This window comes from Rhinatrema bivittatum, chromosome 5, assembly GCF_901001135.1.
Source record: "Rhinatrema bivittatum chromosome 5, aRhiBiv1.1, whole genome shotgun sequence".
Classification (NCBI taxonomy): Eukaryota; Metazoa; Chordata; class Amphibia; order Gymnophiona; family Rhinatrematidae; genus Rhinatrema; species Rhinatrema bivittatum.
In genome coordinates, this window is record NC_042619.1 from 250,998,097 (window position 1) to 251,024,083 (window position 25,987).

Sequence of the window (25,987 nt, forward strand, 5' to 3'; positions counted from 1 at the left end):
CTGAACCCAGCGAACCCGTCTCTGGGCAAATAACAGCCTGCAAGGCCAAGGCATTGGTAGAGAAAACCTGTTTAAGAGCTGCCTCAATTATTCTGCCCCTCAGGAAAGTCCCAACTTCAACTGGTATGGTAGCCTTATGAGTGACGGAAGAGATAGAGGCATCACTCTTCGGAATTCTCAAGAGAGATTCCCTGTCCTTTATCAGTAGGAGACAGATCTTACTCATAAGCCTTTCTCCCTTTAATCTTCCTTGGAGTGGGTCCCGTTCCATTAGCACCACTGCTTTCAGGGCAGCATGTATGGGGAAGGATTTGATAGCTTGTGGATTCCTCGTCATATGGAGTCCCCTTCCATCTGGTCATTCCCTTGGGGATCTGATATCTTAAGGGCGGACATTACATTTGTAATAAGCAATGCAAGTTCTTCCTTGTGAAACAGACGTACCACTGTTAACTCCTTCCCCAAAGGGGCATTCGTTTTCCTTCAGGGGATCAGACATCCTAGAATGAACTGATCTATCATCTTGTCTGGAACCCTCAGTTAGCATATGGGCTAAAGAGCCCAAGTCTCTCACTGCCAGCTCACTTCAGAGGGCCCCAACTAAGAGAAAAGTCAGCCCATTCCTGGCTTCTGCCAGGCCAAAAACACCTGATAGATAAGGTGTACAAAGTCCAGGGGAAGAACTTCCATGGCCTCTGCCATCAGGCCCCTCCTGGGGAGGTCGCAGAGCTCCTCAGAGCTCTGCTAAAAGCCCTTTGGCTCCCTTCTTAGCCTGCAAACTTATCCAAGTCGCAGCCTGCCCTGGCCTTAGCCCTGCCCCAAACACCCCCTGCAGGCGTTGTTGCTCACCCCACACTTCTCTCCCCTCTCAGGTCAATGTACCACCAATACAGGATTACTCATTCTTCCTTGGGTCTTGAGAAGTTGACAGCCCCGGCCCTTGTGCTCCTGGAACTGAGGCTTCCTGTGTTTTTTTGTTTTATTTTATTTTTTAACTTTACTCAAAAACTTTGCATCAAGCAGAGAGTGAGAGTGAGCAGGGGGAGGGGGAGTAGCCTTAGCACAACCCTAGGCTCTCAATCATCTGGGGTAGAGGAGAGGGAATTTTCCCTACCAGGGTACTCAGACCCCTAAGGGAACTGTGAGCGGACCCAAGAGAGGTCAACTAGTCAATGCTCTCTAAACAATTTTTTTTTTTTTTTTTAGATCCCAAGAGTAGACTACTATCAGGGAAAGCAGCCTTGAAGGACTGGCAACCCAGAAGTCAGAAGGCTCAATCATGCCAAGGATGAACCAAGACTCTGGGAACTTAACCCTATCTTACCATCACAACTGCTGAAATCAGAGATAACTGAGACCCTTAACCCATAGTGAGATCATTAAAAAAAAAAAAAAAAAAGGTGTCTCCTCTGTCTCCATCAGCTATGATGGAAGGGAAATCGCATATGTATCAAATGATCTAGCAGGAAGATAAGGAAATCATGATTTAATTTCTTTGACACTATTGCCTTTCTCACTGAGAAGTGCACATTTATTAATTTTGTTGCGACATACAAAAAAACCACAACAATACGATGAAATAAACCAACTTAGTAGTAAAACATGTTACTCCTGGTCTCCAGGGAGTAGGCCAAAGTGATGATTTATGTAGATACAGGAAGGCTATTATAAAACCCAGGAACTGAAAGTGCAGCTGCAGTTTGCAGAATAATGCAAGAAGTGTCATACCACAGACAGGCTGCAGAATTGTGTAAGATATTAAGACATAGGGCGTTACAAGGCTTGAGGTTTTAATGCAAACTTCCATGTTAAAAGTACAGCCACTAAAGATTACTAATGAGAAAACCTTACTTGCAATCCTAAACCTTCCATGCTCATGACTAAATTAGTCTTTTGATATTGACCTGCTAAGCTACATATAGACCAGGATAAAGCAGCATTTATAATTGTGTTAACACTTTACTAAGATACTGCTGAAATTACATCTTTTAGCTGAAAAAAACTGAGGGCATATAAAGTTCTAATTTCAAAAGGTGTTGAACTTAAATAATTTTTGCACCAGAAAATCTGGTTGCACTGAAAAATCTTCACAACTTTTATTGCACATTAAGTGATTAAAATCATTAGCTGCAAATACTGTTGCCATTGAGCAGAGTTGCCAAACTAAGCAAAGGGCCACAAGCAAGTATTGCCCTTTCAGAGATATGAAATGCTGGGGAAGGTAGGGGGCAGAGCTCCCACGGAAATATGGCAGAAAAGGTGTCAGCAGAATTATTTCTAGGAACCTGGCAACCAATTCACCTGCCTACCCCATCCTCAACATCTGCCCGCTAGGTGCGCGAGGGGGTGAATGAATAGCTAGGTAGTGTTTGTGGTACACTTTTCCCACACGCAACTTCCCACTCTTGCTCTCTCTCTCTACTCTTCTTCCCTTTCCTCCACTCCCTCTCAGTCATCCCATCTCCTCGTATTCCCTTTCCTTCCTTCCTTCCTCCCTAACCCACATTACCTTCCCCTCCCACTCATCTAGGAGCACAGCTTCCTCTTCTGCAGGCAGGGATTGGGGAGGACCCTGCCAGCATTGAAGCCTTCACCACTAGGCCATTCTGCCACTCTCGGTGCTAACGAAGAGGAAAACAGGACTTCTGAAGGCTGTCACCGGTGGGGGGGGGAAAGAGAACTGTACAAGAGAACATGATTCATATCTAACAGGGTAAGAGGGGCACTTTCAACTCGGGGAGGGTTGGAGAGGGTGGTGTTAGCAAGTCTGTAGTGCCCTAGGCAGACCAATGTAAGTGATAAAAAATGTGAAGGCTCTTGGTTTTCTGTACTATTTAACAGAAAATACTGGATTGCACTGAAATGAAAAATAATTTGCAAAAAATATTGTATTAATTTTGACAAATAAATGTGCAGAATTTAAAAAATGTGCATGCAGAATTCCCCCAGAAGTAATCACTGCCCTGCATGGGGAAAGAGAAACAAAAGTAAAAAACTTGCTCCACGGCTAATTTGGCCAGGTCAGGAAAAGTTTGGCAGGTCTGACAACGATTCTTTGTGGGCCATAGTTTGGGGTCCTGCTGTAGGGTCAGTGATTTTCTGCCAGGCACGTCTTTGAACTTGCTTCCTTTTCCCTATTGGGGAAAAAGTGGAAGCTGGAGGCCACCACTGGCCATGACCTGGCATTCTTTTTTATAATAAAGAAAACAACCACTTCACAGAGGGAAGCCAAATGAGTTGGTACTCAAGAAAATTTGCCTTCCTCTGCCCAACTAAAGACATGAGTGGGCTTTCACAGCCTGCATACTTTCAGCTGGGTTAAAAAGGTGTCCCGTTGTCCGCACACTGCCACTAAGCCAACGGGATGCCTCTTATTAACTTGGATAAAAGTTTCAAGGAGGAAGACAGGACATGCTGGCCAAACTGGATGGATCATTTTGGTCTTTGCCTGCTGATATTTACTGTGTTACTGTATACTTGGCATTCATTCACACAAATACAGGTGCAATGTTAGGGCTTCCTCCCACCCCACCTGCAGAAATAACATGTAAAGTATATGAGCACTTTTAGAGCACGCACTTTGCAGTTGCTAATTTTCAAAAGGGAAACAATGTGGATGGTTTCCCTTTAAAAATTTGCTGCAATATATACACAGTAAATGCGCCTGCACACATTGCAGACATCAGCTCTTTACAAATTGCTCTCTCTAAGAAGGCCCAGCCGTTCGAGGCAGGGGGGGGGGGTCTCATAACTGGGCAGGCGTGCTGCAGCCAGTTCAAGAAGGGAGGGGGGACGGACGGACTGGTGGCCAATGGGGCACCCTGGTCGATTTAAGTTCTAGCCAGGAGCCTATGAGATAGGAAGGAGGTCGAGGGCTCAGGAACATTAGGGGGTGGGATAGGGAGTGATGGCACATTAGCCGACAGGGGAGTTTCCTCCTTGAGTCTTATTCTTAAAACTCCATTTTGGAGAATGTACCTTTACATTGCTAATGGACCAAACCTGATTTTATAAAATGCCCTTCCTGGACATTACTTTGTAATCAAACTCTACTTGTCTGTCAGACATTTTAATTGTGTTCTTGAAAAGATCAAACATACCAACATCCCCAATTTATGCAGATTCAGAACAGTGGGCGAAGCTTACATCACAAAATCTTCATCATGAAAATATTCAGACCGATAAAACGCCCCGAGGTCCATTTTCAGCCGCTGTGTGGCTCAGGAAGTTAGCTGGATAAACATATCCGGCTAACTAGCAGGGGTATATTCAGCGGCATGGTCGCACCACTGAATAAACCAGGCTATCTTAAAGTTAGTCAGTTATGGCTAACTTTAGGGCAGCCCTACGGCCCAACCAGAGTTAGCCGCACAGGTTAAGCAGCTAACTCCAAGTATTGTAGTTAGATGTATAACTTATGCGGCTAACTCTGCTCAGAAACACCTACCACCTGCCCCCAGAATGTCCCCAACTTAAGCAACTAAGTTTTAGCCACTTAAGTCATTATGCAGCTAGAATTTAGCTGCATACAGCTTTCAATATAGCCGGGTAGCCACTTAGACGGATAACTTTTCACTTATGTATCCAAATGGCTTCTGAATATTTACCTCCTTATTGATTTTGATTCACCTGCACACATTTATTTTTTAAACTTTTGAGATAACATGATATCTAAACATGAAACCATATTCATAGTCAGTGACTGCTGTATTTGGTGAAATCAAATTATGAGCAGTATGCTTTCCGGAGTACAACTTTTAATTGGGCAAGTCCATTAACCACTTTATACTTTGAGCTGAAGAGAGATTTTTAGCCAGTCCTAGTTTTGGAACTTCCATCCCAGTTCTTCTGCCATGATGTGTGCGCTTCTCTGCTTTTTTGGCTAAGATGGGATTGTGGACTTGACCTATGAGCAGAGGATGGTCTCTTCTTGGCCTTTTCCCGAAATCGGCATGTAGGTCTTAACTATGAATTCAGGACAATCCCTTTTCAATTTTTTGGCAAAGATCAAGTGTAAGGGATGAGGATGGTCTCTTCTTGGCCTTTTGCCTGAGACTGAGATCTTTTACAATATTAGAGGTTAATATCCTACCACCTGGGGACGTGATTATGTTATGACTATTACCAAACCTAGAAGACTGAAAAGATCCTGCCAATTTTGTTTTATTCTGGTTCTACTGTTGACACTGCAAATCAGCACTGCAGGAATCAGAGTGCATCAGGATGAAGGGTTACTCACAAATCAAGCTTGCCCAAAAATCTCATGCCAGAAACCCTGCCTCATGGTAGATCTGATCACAGCATATCAACTTCACATGACATTTATTAACCTACATTGTGTACCCATGTTAAGATGGAAATATTCCTGGGCACATAAAAATTGGTACATGGCACTGGTCAATAGCCTATGATCTGGAACTTCTCCCTGCCCACATAAGAGAGGCTCAAGAGAAATAAGAAAAAAAAAAAACAAGTGAAAAAAATAGAAAAATCCAAGAACAAAAAAAGCAGCAAAGTTAAAAAAAAAATGTTAAAAAAAAGTTAAATTAAGGCCTTACCTGCTAATTTCTTTTCCTTAAGTCCTGCCAGACCAGTTCATACTTATGTGATACATCCCACTTCCAGCAGATGGAGGTAAAGAGCAAACACTTCTTGTTGATGACTTCCTCTATGTATACAGATGCAGCAGAGGAAATAGCCAGTAGGCTTAGTTATGTCACCCTGTAAATAACTTAGGTATATAAACAAACAAAGAAAAAAAAAAAAAGTTCAACTGACCTTTCATCCTTCTCTGGGCTCTCTTTCAATATGGGAATTACTCTTTATTTGGAGCTGCCCTTCCATCATCGCTACAATTTTTTTTTTGAAGTGTGCACTCCAATATACAGTTTTCAGGTAGGTCACGGACTGAGCTGGCAGGACTCAAGAAAAGGAAATTAGCAGGTAAGGGCCTAATTTCACCTTCTTAAGCGTTCCACCAGACCAGTCCATATTTATGGGATATACCAAAAGCAGTGTCTATCTCAAACACAAACAGGAAGAAGCTAAAGCTGCTTTGAGGACAGGACTTGAAAAAGCAGTGTCCTCCTTTACCCTGAAGTTTAATTGTTAATGCTCCATAAAAGAATGTAAGGATGACAGTCACTGCCCTGCAGATGTCAGCCTGCATTCCGCCCACGTGGTGGCCTGAGCTTTCATAGAGCAGGCACTCTTTCGCTCTATAAGCCAATGCTATTGCCTCCTTGGATCTTTCTAGCTACTTTCGAGGAAGCCTCCCCATTCCGAGGTTTACTAAAGTGAATGAACAGCCTATCTAACTTTCAGAAAGGATTTGTAACCTTCAAATACCGGAGCAGTGTTCTCCCCATGTCTAGTGAACACAGACTTCTCTTCTCTGCCTTGCAGTCCATTGCCCTGAAGAAGCAGGGGAGGGTAACTGCAGGGTTAATATGGAAACCTAAGACTAACTTCGGCATAAAAGATGGAACTGGCCTGATTATGACTTTCTCTTTTGAGAATTTCAAGTAGGGGTTCTTGCAGGATAACCGTACTTCAGAGTTATTTTGACTGAGCAGACAGCAACCAGGAATGCAATATTTAGCGCGAGGTCCTTCAGTGAGGCACTCTTTATGGGCTCAAATGAGGTGGATGCTAAGGCTTTATGAACTAAATCAGATCCCATGCCAAGGTCAGGGGCCTCACTAGAGGTCATATATACTTCACTGCCCTAAAAAAAGAAATGTTACCTCTGGATGTGAAGCTATGGAGCTAACTCTTACCTGTGCCCTATAGCAGGATATGGCTGCTGCCTGGATCTTCAGTGAATTCAGGATTAAGCCTGTGCCCAGACCATTTTGCAATAACTCCAAGATAGAGTGCAGAGGTGCTTTAAAAGGAAGTCGTCCTTTTTCTTGGCACCAAGTCTCGAATATTTTCCATAGTCAGACATATGCCAGGCATATGGACACCTTTCTTGCTTTAAGAAGGATCCATATCACTGCTCCTGAGTATCCTTGCTTGAGTAATCTCATCCTCTCATGAACCAGGCTGTAAGCCAAAATGGAGCTGGATCTCTCATGACCACTGGGCCCTGGTGGAGTAGGTCCTGAATGTGGATGAATCTGATTGGATCCCCTCTCCGGAGTCTGATCAGGTCTGCATACCACAATCTCCTTGCAGAACCTGGAGCTACTAGCACTGTACATCCTTGCTGATTTGCAATTGTCCTGAGTACCCTATTAAGGGTCAGGAAGGGAACACATGCAGGAGGTTGTCCTTTAGCCACAGCTGAGATAGTGCATCTATTCCCATGGCTCCTGGTTCTCTTCTAATGTTGTTGAACCTTTGTGCTTTGGCATTTCCAAGGTTTGTCATCAAATTCCATTGAGGGGGTCCCCACCTATTCACAATCTACACAAAGGCTTCCTCTAACAGTGCCCACTCTCCTGAATCCAGAGTCTACCAATTCTGATAATCCACCTACACACTGGTGGAGCCTCTGATGTATGCTGCAGACAGGTCCTGAAAGTTGTAACATAGTAAACGATGGCAGAAAAAGACCCAATGGTCCATCCAGTCGGCCCAGTAAGCTTCTTATTTTTTTATTTATTTTTTATGGGTAGTAGCTGCCACTCCATCCAGGTTATGCCCCGTGCCTTCTGTTAAGGGTAGTAACTGCCGCTCCGTTCAGGTTACCCCTTTCCTTCATTTCTGCCCATGCCATTAGTCATTTTCATTCTTTTTCCACCTGTGTGCTTTTGGTGCCTCTTCGCCTGTTCACAGCTACTGCCATGGAGTTGTCCAATAGATTCTGACTGCCCTGCCTTTTACCCATGGTAAAAACTTTGGTAGGGCTTGCCTTATTGCCCTGGGGTCTAACCAATTTTACTGGCCACTCTGCTTTCCTGGGGGACCAAAGGCCCTGGGGCAGTCTGTTCCCAACCATGAACTACCCAGCCTATAAGGCTTCCATCTATTGTCACTTTAACCTACTCTGGGGGTTCCAGAATGACTCCCACTTCCAAGCTGGTCTTGCTAAGCCTCCACTGCAGGCTCGTCTTGGCCTGTATTGTCACTGGAATGACCATATCAAATTCCTGTCTCTAAAGCAACCATCTTGATACCACCACCTTTTGAGCACACATGGACTCTTGCCCAGGTATTACCTCTATAGCAACTGCCATTGATCCCAGCACCTGTAAATTTGACCATACTTGGGATGCCCAAGCCTTCCTCAACTCTTACTTGTCCCTGCAATGTGGATATTTTTTTGTCCATCATAAATACTCTACTTATCTTTGTTGTAAAACATACCCCTAGATACACCCGGACTGAGTAGGCCGCAGCAGGCTCTTGGGGCGATTCACCATCCATCCTAAGCTTTCTTGTACCTGTACCACCCTTTGCATATCTCATACGCTTTCCTGAAAGGACTTGGCCCTGATTAACCAGTCATCCAGGTATGGGTGTACCAGAGTGCCTTGTCTGTGAAGGTAGACTGCCACTGCTACCATTAACTTTGTAAAGATTTGTGGCTTCTTGGCTAGACCGAAGGTTGAGAACTGATAATGCTTCCATAGGACTGCAAATTACAGAAACTTCTGGTGTTCCTTTCCAATAGGGATTTAAAGATACGCCTCTTCTAAATCTAGGGAGGTCAGAAATTCTCATCTTACTGCCTTCATCACAGACCTTAATGACACCATTCAGAAGTGAGCCATCTTCAAGGATTTGTTAATATTTTAAATCAAACATTGGCCTGAAGGTTCCCTCCTTCTTCAGGGCAATGAAATAAATAGAATCTCTTCCCTTTCCTACTTCCAAGTTGGGCACTGGTCTTATTGCTTCTAACTGGAGCAACTGGTCTACTACAGTGGTTCCAAACCCTGTCCTGGGGACCCCCCAGCCAGACAGGTTTTCAGGATATCCACAATGAACATGCATGAGAGAAAATTTGCATGTTATGTAGGCAGTGCATGCAAATTTTCTCTCATGCATATTCATTGTGGATATCCTGAAAACCTGACTGGCTGAGGGGGTCCCTAGGACAGGGTTGGGAACCACTGGTCTACTGTTTCTGTGACTGCCTTCCTTTAGCTTGGGAACCTATAGGGGACAAAATAAAAGCATCTGATACAGGGATGACTAGTTTAAGGGAATAACCCTTTCAAACTATGTCCTTTGTTATATGGGTCCATTCTGTGTAAAACAAACATGGCTGTCCTCCTACTGGAGAAAGTATGGAGTACACTCCTGGATCCTGTAGAACCTCTCTAGCTTCCTTCTCTACCTCCCCTTCTACTGCCACAAAAGGGCTGAGAGCTTGTCAGCAGCCTAGACTTATACCCATTGTATTGTTTGAAAGGCTTGTACTGCCTGGAATCCTTGAATCTATTGGAGATGAAGGTGTCTCTTACTGTTCCCCTGAACCTATCTTCTGGAAGCCTCTGGGGCTTTGATTCCCCTAGCTCCATCACCAGCTTTTGCAACTCTTCCCTAAACAGAAGGCACCCCTTAAATAGAAATGTACTCAATCTTGCCTGGGATGCTGAGTCTGCTGCCCAGCTTCTTAGCCGCACTTGGAGTCTAACCATAACCACCGTGGCTACCTACTTAAAACATGTCCCAATCATACAGTGCATTGGCTACAAAGGCTGCTCCCGATTCTAGGTGGGCTATCTGCCTGTGGTCTGCAATTCCTCATTTTTTTTTTATTCCAGCTGGGATTGCTCTGGCTATATAGCCTCCACATACTGCTGCTTGTAGTGAAAGGATACCTAGTTTAAAAGCCTTCTTCAACAGGGACTCCACTTTCCTAATTTTGGGATCCTTTAGTATTGATCCCCCTTTCTCAGGTATAGAAGTTTTTCGTGTGATTGCCACTGTTGGTGCGCCTACCTTTGGTACCTGGAAAAGTCAGTTTCCTTCCTCCTACCGCAGCAAGTACAATCCTTCTATAGTGTTCTTGTTTGCCCATGCTGAGTCTGAGGTAACCCACTTGGACTTAATCATGTCCAGAACTGTTGGATGTAATTGAAAGGATTTTGTCAGCTTTTTAATTCCTGAAAGAATTGATTTCCTTTGGTATACAGCTCTTTAGTCTTCTCACTCAGGGCCTGTAAAGCCCATTGTGATGAGTTCAGCAAGCTCCTCCTCCTGGAATAATTTGACCACCATCTCCTCCCCCACTGAGGTGGTAAGTTCACCCATCTTCCTGTTCCTCCAGAGACCCTAGGTCTTCCTTTCCTAGCCCCAGGGGATCGTTGTGGGTACTAATTCATCGTATGACTCTTATAGGTGAAGAATTCCGTGTCAGGGCGAGGCCGGGAAGGTGTTATCCAAGGAATACTCTTTCCCTTTAGTTAGCTTTCTCCTTTTTGAGCCTTTCCTCTGGCAAAATGCTTCATGCATTACTCGCACAAATTCTGCTGAGAACTCTTGCCCCTCAGCAACCAGAGACAAGTCTGAGCCTGTGGGAAAGTGTTGGGAGTATGGTCCAGCTGTTTTTTTTCCCCCTTCACTGACACTGCGGTACCCATTCCGTCTCCATGCTCTGTGGCATCAGCCTGCACTCTGATTTCTGCCATGGTTATTGCTCCCCATGCTGCTGCTTCCTCCTCCACTACTTCCCCAGTGTCGCACGACTGGAAAAACAAGCCAGCGATACTGAACTGCCGGTGGGCCCCACAACAACCGCACTTTCAGCCTCATCTGACATACCTTGCCTTCTAGAGGCAGGTGAAAGTTGGGACCAAGTAACTGTGTGCCCACTGGCTCTGACTGAATGTGTGCACTTTTCAAAAAAAAAAAAAAAAATCAGCTTTACTGCTGGAGTGAATGGAAGGTTTTCTTTTCCATTAGGATAAATACCTTTCCAGGTTTCCAGCACCACAAAACCCTAACCTCCAGAATCAGTCATCCATAGTCCCCTCAACTTGGTCTAAAGCTCTACTACTACTTGAGACTGCATTGTTTTTCAGACTAAATTTTAATGTAAATATGATGTATTTTAATTGCCTGTTGTATTATGAATGTTTTATTGTAAACCGCTTAGATGGTCAGACTACTGTCCTATTTTGCGGTATATAAAAACTTTTAAATAAATAAATACATACTAGGGAAATCAGCCTGTAAAGCCATTGTTCCTGCTTGAAACCATTTCTTTATCATGTCCTGGGAGGTAGAAAACTAACAACAAAGTCCCTTGCTACATCCATATCTATCTGCATATCTATCTATATAGATATATAGAGGAAGTTGTCAGCAAGACGTTTTTGCTCTCTGCCTCCATCTACTGGAGGCAGAGACTAGACTGGAGGGATGCTAAAGAATATGAGGTCCATAGTCAGAAGTTTTAGCTTCTTAGAAAGATTAGGTATATCTTCCTCTTCATATGATAAATTTTCTTTCAAAAATTTCTTAAATAACTCCCAGGATGAGAAAACCTTCTAGAACTGTTGGTAATCTAAATGTTCAGGAAAATCCTCCCTCTCCTGGTATATCGACCTTCTTAGAAGATTCGATGGACCAGATTAATAATAGAGCAACTTTAATTATTTCTTGTATTTCAGAACAGGATAAAGAGAAATTATTTAAGAAATTCTTTGCAGTTAAGGACCTGCTATTTTGTGGACATAAAGTACAAATCTTCCCTGATGTGGCTAGGTCCACTCAGGTAAGGAGGAGAAGCTTTTTGTCCTTGAAAAGTAAAGTTTTAGCAATGGGTGCAACTTTTTTCTTGAAGTTCCTATGTCTCTGTTTGATTAATTACCAAGGGAAAAAATTTGGTTTTATAGATCCTTTACAGTTAGAAACTTTTCTTTTAGATAAAAATCAAGTATCAAGATCAGAGACTGAAGCCTAAAAGATAATGATAACTCCTCCTCCTATATTATATTCAGAATGTTAATATCTGGATAATTCTTTATGTTTCTAGTGTTCTCCCCCTTATTATGGGTTATAAAGAGACATACAAATAAATGAATAGTAGTATATTTTCTTTATGTGACAAAAGTGGAGTTGTATTTCCTTTTTATTTACTGTATGATATCATTTATTTTCCTGTTTCATGATGTGTAAACACTGATGAAAAATAATAAAAAAAAATAAATTAAAAAAAAAAAAAAAAAGAAGTTTTAGCTTCTATCTGGCTAAATGAATATTTGGGCAAGTAGCCAGCTATAATTTAGCCAGTTAAGTTAGCCGGCTGAGTTAGGGGCACTCCAGGGTCATGCCTGGGAAGACCTGAGTTAGCCAGATAAATTATACGGCTAACTCAGACATTCAGCTGGCTAAGCTTGGTCAGGCCAAAGAGCTGTCCTAAATTTATCCAGATAAAGTAAGCCAGCTAATTTTAAGACAGTCAGTGCGACTGCACTGTGGAATGTACCTCCAAAGTTAGCCGGATAAGTTTATCCGGCTAACTTTGCTATCTGGACAGTGACTGAATACGGACCTCTATATTTTAAGTTACAAAGTCAAATAAACATGTCTGGCTCCTAACAAAATGTTGTCTGACACTCAAGTTTTCTAAATATTGTTCCACCACTATATATATCTACATATTTTTCAGATATTTTATTAGCTTTGCTTTATACTATGACACTAGCAGGTATGTAAAAACACTAGTACTATATATTGGCAATGTACAGACATTTATAAATCTGTGGATCCATACTCTGTCGGGGTTGGCAAGTTTAGGACTTGCATGCCACAAACAGGTCTGGCTCTCAGGATATACACAATGAAAAAGACATATCTGCATGCACTGCCTCCACTGTTAGCAAATAAATCTCATGCATATTTATGGTGGTTCTCCTGAAAATCAGACCTATTTGTTATACTCCAGGAGTGGAGTTACCTATCTTTGCTCTATGGAGTAGATGTGTTACATGGAAGCCTAATTAAGAGATCTACTAAAAGGTCAAATTAATAAAGACTGCATCCTACAAACCCTGTACTAATCCAAGACCCCTCTTAGTAATGTAAATATATAACCTTGTCTAACAAAAGAAAAAAAAACTGCAAAGTGTCACAACCACTATATGCTCTGCCTTTTGATATAAAAATCCAACATGCTCACTTTCAAATATCTCAAGACTGCTTTACAAATAAAACAAAATTAAACTGAAGTTTAAATAACTGCTTCCACTAATCATGCCATTTCCTAATTAAACAAACATGAAGAAAAGCACAAAATTGCATCCAATTCTCTGGGCTGCTTGGCGCAGACAGCTAAAAACGAAAATCACACAGATGAAAAAGAGGAACCAAAAACAGAAAAAAAAAACCCATTGTGCCTTCCCCACCCATATTTTTTTTTTTTAGTATTATTAGTCTATACCACCTATCACCCTTCCTCACCACCTTGGAAGAGCATGCCGCTCACGGTTATCGGGGTAGCAACCCGATTTCTCACAGGACCCATATGATCTGAACCTGTCAGGAGTGGAAGGATCACGAGATATCCTGCAGAGCCATGCTTCAGAATGATTACTTTGGCATGGGGTATAGGCCTGAAGTGAGTGGTGGAAATCCAGTCCCCAGAAACACCCAACATTAGAAGGAAAGGGAGATCCAGGAGCAAGGCCCCTGGGCTAGGTTCAACACGGTTCCTCCAGGGAAAAAAGGAAAGGATTCTCCCAACGTCAGCACATGCATATTAAGGAGGGGAATTCCCCAGAACCTCTAATATCCCTATCCATGCCCACAGAAAGCGGGCGGACGGGCAGATTCTTCCCACAACTCCCTGCCCCAGAAAGGCAGCAGCATTACTACAGATGAATGTATCCTCGGGAAGGAAAGAGGTCCGCCCAAAAAAATACCCACAATCAAATCCGCTTCCTAAGGCTGACTTAACGACACAAAGCTCAGGCCGCAGGAAGGGACAGAAAAATTGCATGCAGCCCCCTCCTCAACACCAAGGCAGGGGGCGACTGCAGCCCCTCCTGACACCCCAATACCCCTCAGAATAGAGGGAGAGCGCAGCCTCCACCTCGCCTGCCACCCCCGTTCCCCTAAGGCTAGGGGGGGGGGGGGGCGACTCCCGCCCCCACCTCAGGACGGGGGCTTCTCATTATCCACGCCTCCCCCTCTGTCAGAATATGCTGGCACCGGTGCCGCGGCCCCAGCTCCGGCAGCCTCTCGCCTACCTTTTACAATGCGTTCCGTGGTGGAGAGCTTGTTCTGTCCACGGCTCCCGGACATGTCGTCGCTGCCTGTGTGGGGCCTGCAGCCCGCAGCCGCCCCCGCTCTTCCCGTCTCTCGGCCGGCGGGGGGGGGGCGAGAGGCCGCGCGCTGCCGCCTCACGCCTGCCCGTCACTACGCTGCCGCCCGCGCGCTCCCCTCCCCCTCTCTACCGGCCGCGCGCACGTACACACAATCCCACCTTCGCCAGCTCACAGAGAAGCAAAAAAAAAAAAAAAAATTTTTTTTTCCCTTCTGGGACAGCGCCTATAAGCGCGCATGCGTCTATGGGAAGCGTACTGCGCCGCCCTCCCTTCCCACATATGTGGGCGGGTTGTATAAGGGTGCGCGCGCAGTGCAGCATGCCGACGGCTTTCTGGAAAGTGACCTTCCACTTGCCGGAACTTTGGAAGGCTCGTGGGTACTACATCAGTTTGGGTTAAATGCTTATGTCAGACTTACAGTAGCTATAGCAGCAAAATATTTATTCGCAGTAATTTCTAACCCGTCCAAGTACCAGAACTCTGTTCTATGTGATATCGTGCCTTTAGGCTAGAAAATAAATCTGACCAGGAACAATACTGAAATTGCTGCTAGCCTCTGCACCTTTAAGGAGATGGACTCGGCTAAATTTGCCAACTTTTCCAACTGATCACGACTGGATACATAAGGAGTGTAGGGGGAGGGTGTGGTCTTTCTCCCTCAGAGCCCGAATCAGCTTTTTTTTTTTCTGCACCTGGGGTAGATATACAGAATAATAACCCCTCCCTTCCCTTATTAATATTTGCCCTGACACAGCGCTTTCCAGTAGCACATTATAGTGGTGGCAGCCAGGGGCAGCTCAAGGGCCACCTGAGGCAAGGGATGAGATGGCGCCCCCTCTCACTCCAATCCCCTCCTCCCTTCAGTCACCACCGGCCTGCCCTCCTGCAGCGGTGGCCCGCAGCAGCAACCCTCCTCCTGCCGCTGCCAGCCTGGATCGGCAGCCGCAGCAGGGTGAGGCGGACACCACAGTGACGTTCTGAGAAGGGCATTTTTTGCCGCCTCAAAAATCTGCCGCTTGAAGTGGCCGCCTCACCCTGCCTCATTATAGAATCACCCCTGGTGGCAGCGTCAGCAAAGCACCTTTGTCTCTCTTTTTCCTCTTCTACCCAGCATCCCCATCTTTCTCTTCCCCTATCCCATGCCAGCAATCCCTTTCTCCTCCCCCTTCTTCCCATATCCCCCCTCTCCCCCCACTTCATCTGTGCCTTGAATACTCCTATTTCTCCCCATTCTTTGCCCTGCATCCTCCCAATCCACTAAGTGCCCTCAGTCCCTCCTTTTCTTCCCACATTACTTGTCCTGCATCCCCCTATCACCCTAAGTCTTCCATTCCCCACCTCCCCACTTACTACTTGCCTTGCCTCCACCTTTCACCCTCACCCATTCCCTATCCAGCAGCAGGAGTCCTTTCTCTACCATACTGCCAAGTAGCAGCAGCATAAGAAGTTGCCATACTGGGTCAGACCAAGGGTCCATCAAACCCAGCATCCTGTTTCCAACACTGGCCAATCCAGATTATAAGTACCTGGCAATTACGCAAACATTACATAGATCCCACTGCTTTCATCCATTTTTCTTTTTATTGTAAATAATACCGATACAGTCCCAGGAAAAATACAATAAAAAGTAAAAACAAAGGACCTTACACATAAAGCAAAAACTGTGTTGGGGCTGGCTCAATCCATGTGGGCCAGATGAGGGACACAGAGGCTGTAGAAATGGTAGGCAGGGGTAACAAGCCAGTGATTTGGAACGGCTGGAGGAGCATGTGCTGGGGACAGGGGAGGGTGGGAAGGGGGTCGCAGAGGCTGGCAGGAGGACCAGTATGATCAGGGATAATAAGGAAAGTTTCACAGGGTAACAGCTAGTAGGCAGATATACAGTCAAACATATGCAATTGTCCACTATGTCTGTAAACTGGAATTGTGTGTCTGTATCTATGTCTATGGAGTGGGACTAGTGGTTAGAGCAAGGGGCTGTGAACCAGGGAAGGCAGGGTTCACATCCTGCTGCTGCACCTTGCCACCTTGTGAAAGTCACTTCACTGCCTCAGGTGCAAACTTAGGAGCTCAATTATTAAAGGTTTTCTTCCATTCTGTATCTGTGGGAAAAATGCTTTATAAATTGAACCCTTAGATTGTGAGCCCTCTGGGAACAGGGAAATACCTCCAGTACCTGAATGTAATCCCCTTTGAAGTGTCTGAATGGCGGAATAGAAAAAAATAACGTAAATACAGTATTAAAAGGTAGTGGGTGTTGCTGCCTTGCACTGGTAGCTGGTATTAAGGTAAGATGGTACAAGTACAACATATGTAGATATATATATATACTAGGGATGTGCACTTCTTTTTAAATAAAATGAAAAAAGTGAGGGAAAATGTTGGTTCATTTCAAAATGAAAAACAAAAAAGCCCCTTCTGAAATTTTTTTTTTCTTCCACTTGTTCTGGAAAGTCAACAAAAGAAAAACAAGTAGCCAGCAAAACTGCAAAATTGCACTCCAACCCCCCCCCCCCCCCCAGGCGTTCCCCATAAAATCCACCACCCTTACCCCACTCTGCAGGGGTCTCCTCAACCCTTTCCTGGAGCCTGAGAAGTAAAAAAAGGGGCAAGAGCAATCTCCCGTCGCTTCTGCTCTGCTGGGTCCTGCTTCATGGCCCTCCCAGCATCATTTTCAAACTGGGCCGGGTGTGACGGGATTGCTCCTACTCCCACCTCACAGACTCCAGGAACGGGGCAAGACCCTGAAGGGGGGGCAGGGGTCCTATTGGGAATTCCTGGGGAGGGAGGGGAGCGGGGGGTTAATTTAGCTGTTTTGGTACTGGGGGAGGAGGAGGGTCAGTAATTACTTTATTTTCTTTAATGTTTATTTCGATTCATCAGTAGCCCCCTCTCTTTTTGCCCCTTCCCAATCTATTGCACAGCTGCAGTCCCTTCTTTGGCTCCACTTCTTACCCCTGCCAAGTGGCAGCCCCCTCCCCTCTCCCTCTTTTCTTTCTGTCTCTCCTCCCTCCTATGATCCTCAGGCTGCAAAGCTGTGGATCTTTCTGTAATGGTAGCAGCAATAGATGAGGAAACTTGAAATCAATACAGGGCCAGTGAGCCATGAGGTAGCCCCTAGCTTTCTCCTACACAAGCTGATTCACTGCAGGATCCTGAAAACATGAGTGGCTGGGGTTCCTCAGAACAGATTTGAGAACCAATTCACTAGGTCCTTCAGCCTTTTTCACCCTTCTCAATTAATTTTCAGGCTCATAGGCTCCCCCTGAATTTTTATAATTAAGTTCAACTATAATTGTCCCCACCACAACCCTTCAAAAATAACATAACTGGTCATCATTCTTTTAAATATTAAGCTTTGTTTTGCTAAATATATGTTTCAGAAATCATGGCCCAGTGTCTGATGAATTAATTTCTTAGTTTTTGGAAATAGACTGCAAAAAAAGAAGATCCCGAGAAATTACTTACTTGATCATTTCGTTTTCCTTAGTGTAGATAGATGGACTCAGGACCAGTGGGTTATGCTCCCCTGCCAGCAGATGGAGATGGAGCAAGCTGACGTCACAGTAGGAGAGTGGGGCTTTTGTTTCTCAATATAAATTTCTCCTTTCAAAATATATATATATATATAAAATATATATAAATAAATAAATAAATATACTCCTGCAGTGACCCCAGCCTGTGGACAGACTAGTAAAAAGCTTGTTTAAAAACAGACAACCATAACTGTACTCAACCAACCATAAACACTGAACTCAAGTAAGAACATAGGTACCCCAAGCTAGGGGCTTGATGAACACTTACCAGTAATCCCTTGGGATCCGTATCTCCACAGGAGGACCAAATCCCAGCCCGCGTCTGCTAAAAAGGCAGCAGCGGGTTCCATAACTGCTCTAGAATTCACCCCCGAATCATCCACCTCCTAAAAGAGAAGCAGACAAGAACGCACCACAACAGTGCAATAGGAAGCAATCTGCAAGGTCATCGCCACTGCGTCAAAGGCCTGCTTAAGGATAGATTTAATCATGCACATCTTTCAAGGCTGCTCCTCCCTCCAAGGGAATAGTAGTCCGTTTAGATATGGCACAAACAAGCACATCCACTTTTGGACAATGCAAATGTTCTCACAGCTAGATCCAGAAGCTATAGGCCTTCCCATGCCAGACCCCCTTTGAAATTTGCCTCCAGGGAGTCCCATTCAAGATCAATCAATTCTTGAATGGCGTCCATAACTGGAAAAAAGCAAGAGGCTTTTCGCAAGGAATACCCAAATGGGATTCTTCCTCAGCTCCAACATAGAATCCACCCCAGGCACTCCCAACATTTTCAATATCTGGGAAATAAGAGCTGGAAGTTAATCTCTATGAAGGAACTGTATCATGGTGCAATACGGCTCCAAATCAGGAGGAATTTCACCATCTTCCAAGGAATCAGGATCTGCCTCATCATCCATGCCATCCGAGTCCCCACCAGGGATACCCGTGGCGAACTAAGGCGTGCCAAGACGCTTAACTGTAGGATTGGAAGAGGGAGGGGCCTTCGGCTGAGGGTCGACCTGACCGGAGTGGGCAAAGTGGAGGCCTGCGCCTGAACGAAGGCTTGTAAACCTTGAAAAAAACTCCACCCAAGAAAAAGTGGCCGGATCCAGACCAAGCCCAGAAGGTATTGGAATGGGCCCAACTGAACTGCCCTCTCCTGTAGAGGAGCCAGTCAAGGAGTACCAATATCTGGCACACTTTCAGTCAAAACCGTAACCAGACCATCATCAGAATGAGAGGATCCAGGCTTAGCAAAGTCCGAGGAAGACAACTCTCTCTGAGCATCCGAACAGCGCTGACAATTGTTGGAAGTTAGGTCAGGCTGAGAAGCCCTAATGTGACAGGCAACACAAAGAGAAAGGCACTTAGGCTTCTTGCTTACCGGTGCCATGAGCAATGGTAACCATGCGTTTGAACGGCTGGTGCTTAAAAAAGGTTGCGAGCACAAATTATAGGCGTTCCAGTAATAAGTGTGGCAAGGCGCATGCACTACTCATGCGCCCCACTGGACTATATCACCAAGCTCAAAAACGTTATGCATGCAAAAGTCATGCCTAGCATGGTACGCACTCACACACCGACGTCCTGTAGAGGGCAGGAAAGCACGCACAAGAGCGCGCGAAAACGCCGCCAAGGCCTACCACGCGGTGTGCAGAGTAAAGCCTATCATGGGGCCTAGCCCACCTGGGCTGCTCAACTCACCAGGGTGCCCTATCCCTAACTCCAATGGGAGCGGGAACAATGTTGGGTTGGTGCGCTGAGCACAGAGACCAAAGGAAGGCCTAAAAAAAACCCTGTCTCTGTGGGTAAAAATTCTTCTTTTCTTTTTTTTAAACTTACTGGAGCTCAGCACTTATTGGCTGAGTACAGAGATGGTCTCCGGCTGTGGGGGGAAGAGGGCAACTGCCATCACCGCCTTACTTGGTTCTGACCCCCGCTGCCTTTCAGCTGTACAAGCAGCTAAATCCACGCCGGGAACCGGCTACCGGATCAAGCAACACCTCTGAGGGACCACGGAAATCACCTCAGGAATTCTCAACTGGGGGATGGTTCTTTAAGTATCACCGCAGGAGAGTGGGGCTTTTGTTTCTCAATATAAATTTCTCCTTTCAAAATCCATAGGGAGATGCATGCCCACCATCTGCTGGAGACAGAGAATACTGGCAGGCTGGGGGTCCCTGTAGGGTTATATATACTGTGGCATCAGCTTGCTCCATCTCCATCTGTTGGCAGGGGAGCGTAAAGCCACTGGTCCTGAGTCCATCTGTCTACATGCTAGGAAAACCTATGTTTATCAGTTAAAAGATATTCATGCTACATTGGTTTAAGGTAATCTCTGAAGTGATGGCTGGGCTGGACTGGAATTTTTTTTCCCTTTACTACTCACCATAGGAAAACAAATTTCAAATTATGTTGTCACTTTAGTTACAGTGACACAAAGTCCCTCCATTACCAAGCATTTTTTGAAGTAACACACAAACCCCTGCAAAAAGTCTCTTAGAACCTATAAAGCAAGCCTGCCATCTCAACACAGCATTAACTGCCAAAACTCAAAACAACAACAACCCTGCATGGAAAGGCAACACTGCAAATATTCCACTTGGGCCTAAAACTCCAAAATACCTTCTAGTGAAAAAAGCAGAACAAGCTGGACTACTACAGATCCCTCTGCAGAACCTACATGTTAGCAGAATACTTCACCTCCATCACACATATGGAACACAGAGAGAGACCCTCACCAAATGCAGAATAAGGGATCACAAATTAGAAATAGAAATATGCAGATAACAACTGAATTCTTTGTTCTGCTATCCTCTCCAATCCCCCCTCCCTTTCTGTTACCTGCAGATAGGGAAGGGGGGGAGGGAGCACAAGAGAGGAAAAGGCTCTGGATTAGAGAGGGTTCTTCTTTGCACTGTGCTCATCTACTCCAGGCGCTCACATCCACCCCCATCCAATTCCTTGCATGCTGCCCGGGAAGGCAGTGGCTGGATTCGGAAGCAGAGGACTGATCTCTGCTGCCTGAGATTTTGGCACTGGCCAATAGAGTCTTTGAGACAGAGCCTTATGTGCTGATGCCCATAGGTAAAGCGGCCTTGTTGATGACACCCCTTTGGGCAGCTACCCCCTTGCCCCCCCCCCTCCCAGTCCTAGCTCTGCTCCCCCACATTTGCAATTATTTCATATCCTGATACATGGAACCCTGTAATGCATGTTGTGTGGACTTAGCCTTCAGAAAACCATGAGTAAACTGAATTAAAATATAGTAAACTTCCCATATCAAAACAGCACTAACTGCCAGCACTCAAACAGTAACAATCCTACTTATGAAAAGGCAACACTGCAAAAATTACACCCAGGCCCTAAAACACCAAAACAGCTCCTGTTAAGAAAAAAAGAACAAGCCAGGCTGCTATACAGTCCTTCACAGAAACTTCACCCTAGTAGAATACCTCACTCTGCCATACATGCAGAACACAGACAGACCATCACCAAATACAGAAAAAAGAGACATAATATATAAATCAAAACGTGCGAATCAGAATTGAACTGGAAACTGCAAGAAGCTGAACTAAATATGCAGTGCAACAATGGAAAAATATAAACATTATCTTTCTTTGTTAAACATCAAACAATACAATCAAGAAATATAAAACATCAACCATATAAAAAAAAAAAGAAAACATTTTTAAATCAGCTGATGAATAGAATATTTAATAGATAAAAATTCATTTAAACATTTTTTATAAAATTTCCCAAACATCAATAAAAGTTTTTCAAACAGCTGTAGCATAGTGAGGGGGGCAGGGGGCCCAAGGCCCCTGGGCAACAGGCTGTGGGGGGCACCGAGGAATCCTATCCTACCCAATGAAGAAGAGGCCCCGTGGCTACTGAGGGATCCCATCTCACCCAGCGGCAGAAGTTAGAGGAGGACTGCGGCTGCAGAGGGATCCCATCCTATCTGGTGGCAGAAGTTGGAGGAGGACCGCGGCTGCCGGGGGATCCCATTCCACCTGGTGACAGGGATAGTTGGCCTGTCTGGGCTTTGGGCATGCCCTGGAGGGCCGATCCAGCCAATCACGTGGTTAGCGTTGGTCAGAGTGACCCCATGCTAGCTGGACTGCTGCTACCAATATCAGGCCCTCAGCCGTGCTTCTCCTATAGCCTGAGTCACCTCCAAGTATCTCTCACAGCATTTTCTCTCTCATACCCCCTCCTCCATTCATCAGCTTCTCCCTGCTGGAGGCAGGTGGTAGGCCTCCTGCGGCTATCTCAATGCCAGCTTCATATCTTCTCTTCTGCCGCAGGCCTCCCTTGCCCTCCGCCAAAAAAAAAAGACCACAGGCCTTTTAGTTTTCCCCTTCCTATCACAAAGGACACCTCGACCTGCAGCAATAGGAAGCCAACCAGACTTCCAGGACCCTATTGTCCCAGGTGGAACGCACTGTTAACCCGCATTTGGATGCGTGTTTTCGACATGCTAGCTTTACCCCTTATTCAGTAAGGGGTAATAGCGCATCGAAAACGCGCGTCCAACCCCTCCGAGACTAATAGCGCCCGCAACATGCAAATGCATGTTGATGGCCCTATTAGTCATTCCCATGCGATACAGTAAGTAAAATGTGCAGCCAAGCCGCACATTTTACTTTAAGAAATTAGCGCCTACCCAAAGGTAGGCGCTAATTTCTGCGGGCGCCAGGGAAGTGCACAGAAAAGCAGTAAAAACTGCTTTTCTGTGCACCCTCCAACTTAATAACATGGTGATATTGTCGGAGGTCCGAAAATTTAAAAAAAGTTAAAAATAATTTAAAAAAAAAATTTTAAATCAGCCCGCGACTCGCGGGTTGAAAAACGGATGCTCAATTTTGCCATCATCTGGTTTCCGAACCCGTGGCTGTCAGCAGGCTCGAGAACCGACGCCGGCAAAATTGAGCATCGGCTGTCAAACCTGCTGACAGCCGCCGCTCTTGTCCAAAAAGAGGCGCTAGAGACGAGCTAGTGTCCCTAACGCCTCTTTTTACTGCGGGCCCTAATTTAAATATTTTGTTTTACTGTATCACCTGCTCTCCCGCAAACTTTACTGTATCGGCCTGTAAAGTGTGAGTAAAAATGCTTACAAAAAAATTAATCATAGGCAGCTGCTGCCCCTTCTACATTTTTTGAGGGGAGAGGGAGGGAAGAAGAGACTTTATGAATGAGCAATTCAGTAAACGTGTGTGTGTGATTGAATGTGAGTATATGACTGAGCGAGCATGTGAGGAAATGTGTGTATGTCAGCACGTGTGTGTAGGTGTGTCAGAAACTGTGACTGAGCATTTGTGTGCGTGTGTCAGCAGCTATGTGAGAAAATGTGTGACTGAGCATTTGTGTGTGTGTGATGGAGAGAGGGAACCCATGTGTGCCTGAAAGAGAGGGAGCCAGTGTGTGTGTGTTTGATGGAGAGGGAGCCAGCATGTGTGTGTGTGTGTGTGCGCCTGAGAGAGAAGGAGCCCACAAATATGTGTGTATGTGCCTGAGACAGAGGGAGCCCATGTGTATCTGACTGAGAAAGGGAGCAAGTGTATGTGTATGTGTGTGTGTGTGGTGTGTGTGTGTGTCTGAAAGAAAGGGAGCCAGCGTGTGAGTGTGTCTGCCATTGTGTGTGAGTTTTGAAAGAGAATTTGTGTCTGTGTGAGCATGAGGATGAATGTGTGTGTATGTGAGAGAGGAGAAAATTTGTGCACCTCCCTTCCCCTCCCACTAATCCACTACAATCTCAGAGTGACCGGAATTCAAAAGTTCCCAGACATGGAGAGTGAGTGAGTTTTTGATCCTTATTGATTTTAAATAATCAAGTGCTATTTGATGAGTATGCTGTTGTGAAATATTGTATTGGTGTTTGGGAAATTAAAAAATATATGAGTTTTTAATCATTGGATGTTATTCTGTTCATCCACTGTTTAGAAATATTAAATCTTTTTATTAGTATGGTTTTATTATTATCTTTGATGCTTTATTTTTCTTGATTTTATGGTTTGATCTTTTCTGAGGAATGGTGATGCTTCTGGTTTTCCATTGGTGCACGACATACAGAGTGACTTGTTGCAGTTTCCAGTTCAGTTTTTGTCTGCACTTTTCCATTTATAACTTATGGTCACTTTTTTCTGTATTTGGTGAGGGTCTCTCTGAGTTCTGCATGTCTGATTGAGGTTTAAGTATTCTGTTAATGTGTCATTTCTATGTCGGGATCTACATGTAACCCTTTGCTGGAGTATTGTTGGTTCCCCTAGGGCCATAAAGTATTTATAAGTCAGGGCTGCTCTTGCCATCCTTCCTGAACTTCCCAGGGAATGAGCTCTTTCTGGGTGGGGGGAGAGGAAAGTCTCTGTGGCCCAGGTGATGAAGAGTCCCTCCTGATGTGTGTATATCTCTCTGGTGTGGTGTTCTCTTCAAGGACAGACAGGCTGGACTCAGACTGGGTGTTCAAATCTTATTTACTGATTAATTCCAAAAGGCCAATCACTGTCCCACAAACATTTAGCATATGACACTGTACAGTTGCACTATTTACACAGGGTCTCTGCTGGGGTGCTGGTGTCCATCTCTCCAGCTCCTGGGAGGGGGCGTGCCACTGCCTACTCATCTGTGCAAGAGACCGGTCGAGGGAGAATCCTAGTGGGGGGGTCCCACGCCAGGAAAAGATCCTACGTGAGCCCAAAGTTCAGCCTGATGCCCACAGCCTGGGTCCTGATCCTTTTGGGGGTGGAGATCCGATTGGGAGCCCCCCAAGGCTTGATGGTACAACCTTAAAGGACCTCTCAAGGAGAGAGGCCAAATGTTCGAGTTCAGCTTACAGCTCTCTGTCTCCTTCACCAGGTGGTGCAGACGTATGGGACATGAACAAAAAGGGGAAAAAATCCAAAAGTCTCTATCCAAAAGGTCTCACGCAGGGTAGTGCTGTCACTGGTCTTGCTTCCTCTATGGGGAAGCCCCTGCTCTCAGGATCAGAGGGGGTTGCTCCTTTCCCAAGGCACAGGGGTGTTGCCCTGAATTAGAAAAATAATTATCAAAAGCTATAAAACCCTTACCCCCTACAAAAGGGAGGCAGACCCTCTCAGAGAGGGAGTGCACTGAGAAGGGATCTCCTCTAAACACAAGAAAAATACCAAGCTGGGTTAATGGGCCCAACTCAGCAGGGAGAAAACAAAAACAGCTCCTCACTCCTCAGCCTCTAACTCAAACTGACCACACTCTATACTCCTCTATCTCTGCCTTATGCCCCTGGGGTAGCCAATCACAGTCAGCTCAGTGGAGAGACTGAAAGAGAATGGAAAATCCCGTGCTGTTACTAGTCCCGATGGTAAGGGAGCTAGGGCCATCTAGTGACAAACCGAAGGGTTGGTCACATTCAGAAGCTTGGTTTGTTCTGTTTTCCTAAAAGGAGGTGTATTGGTGTTTTAGGGCCTGGTGTAATGCTTGCGGGGTCACCTTTTCATAGAGTTGTAACTGAGTGCTGGAATGGGAGGTTTATTATATTGTAATTGTACTTTAGATTGTTCATGGCTTTCTGAGGACCAAGCCCACACCCAACATGCATTACAATAGTCCTAATACCATATGTGTTCCAAGTGTCTTTTTTACTTTTATGCAGGATTTTCTGGTTGATAACTCAGCAGTACATATAATTATAATATATATGTTGTTGTAATATTTTTATTTCAAAAGACTGTACTTTGTGTGTCCTTTTTCATGAAAAATCTTTTATTGTAAATGCATAATTTTATATTTTGTGTGGAGAGGGCCGTGGTGAGGGAAAGGCTGGGCACAAAGCTGTGAGATTCACTTAAGGTACTTAAAATATCCTTCTCTGACCCTGATTAGAAACAGTATACAAATTAAATGTAAAAAAAATTCAGAGGTAGGAGGGGCCAGCAGAGTAATTGGTCACATAGGGCTGCAAAAAAGTTAGCACTAGCCCTTCACGGTGGAGCCCTGTGGTGAAACGCCACAGTGAAGAGAGACCCGTGCAGTTGTGCCGCGTGGGGATGCACTGGCATGTTTACCCCACCAGCGAGAAGAGACCCTGTGTGGTGGAACTGGATGCCTAGTGGTGGGCCAAATGGTCACCTGCTGATGGATTCCCACACTTGGCCGTAAGGAAGAAGAAGACGAGCATAATAGATTTTTAGATGAGATATGTATGATATATTGTATTGATTTTTGCAAATGTCTAAAGTTTTT

General features: G+C 45.0%; 1 protein-coding gene across 4 annotated transcripts in view; it reads right to left on the minus strand.

Moving 5' to 3' along the window:
- Window positions 1–14,408, minus strand: part of PPP3CC (protein phosphatase 3 catalytic subunit gamma) — a 167,540-nt gene extending 153,132 nt beyond the window's left edge. For 2 of the 4 annotated variants that reach the window (XM_029603800.1, XM_029603796.1), the window contains exon 1: window positions 14,151–14,407. In XM_029603800.1, coding sequence (XP_029459660.1) covers window positions 14,151–14,205 — 55 coding nt within the window. In that variant the 5' untranslated portion in view covers window positions 14,206–14,407. Of the gene's footprint in view, window positions 1–14,150 lie in introns of all 4 variants that reach the window. The other 2 variants (XM_029603799.1, XM_029603797.1) reach the window with 2 other exon arrangements.
- Between the last annotated feature and the right edge of the window lie 11,579 nt (window positions 14,409–25,987).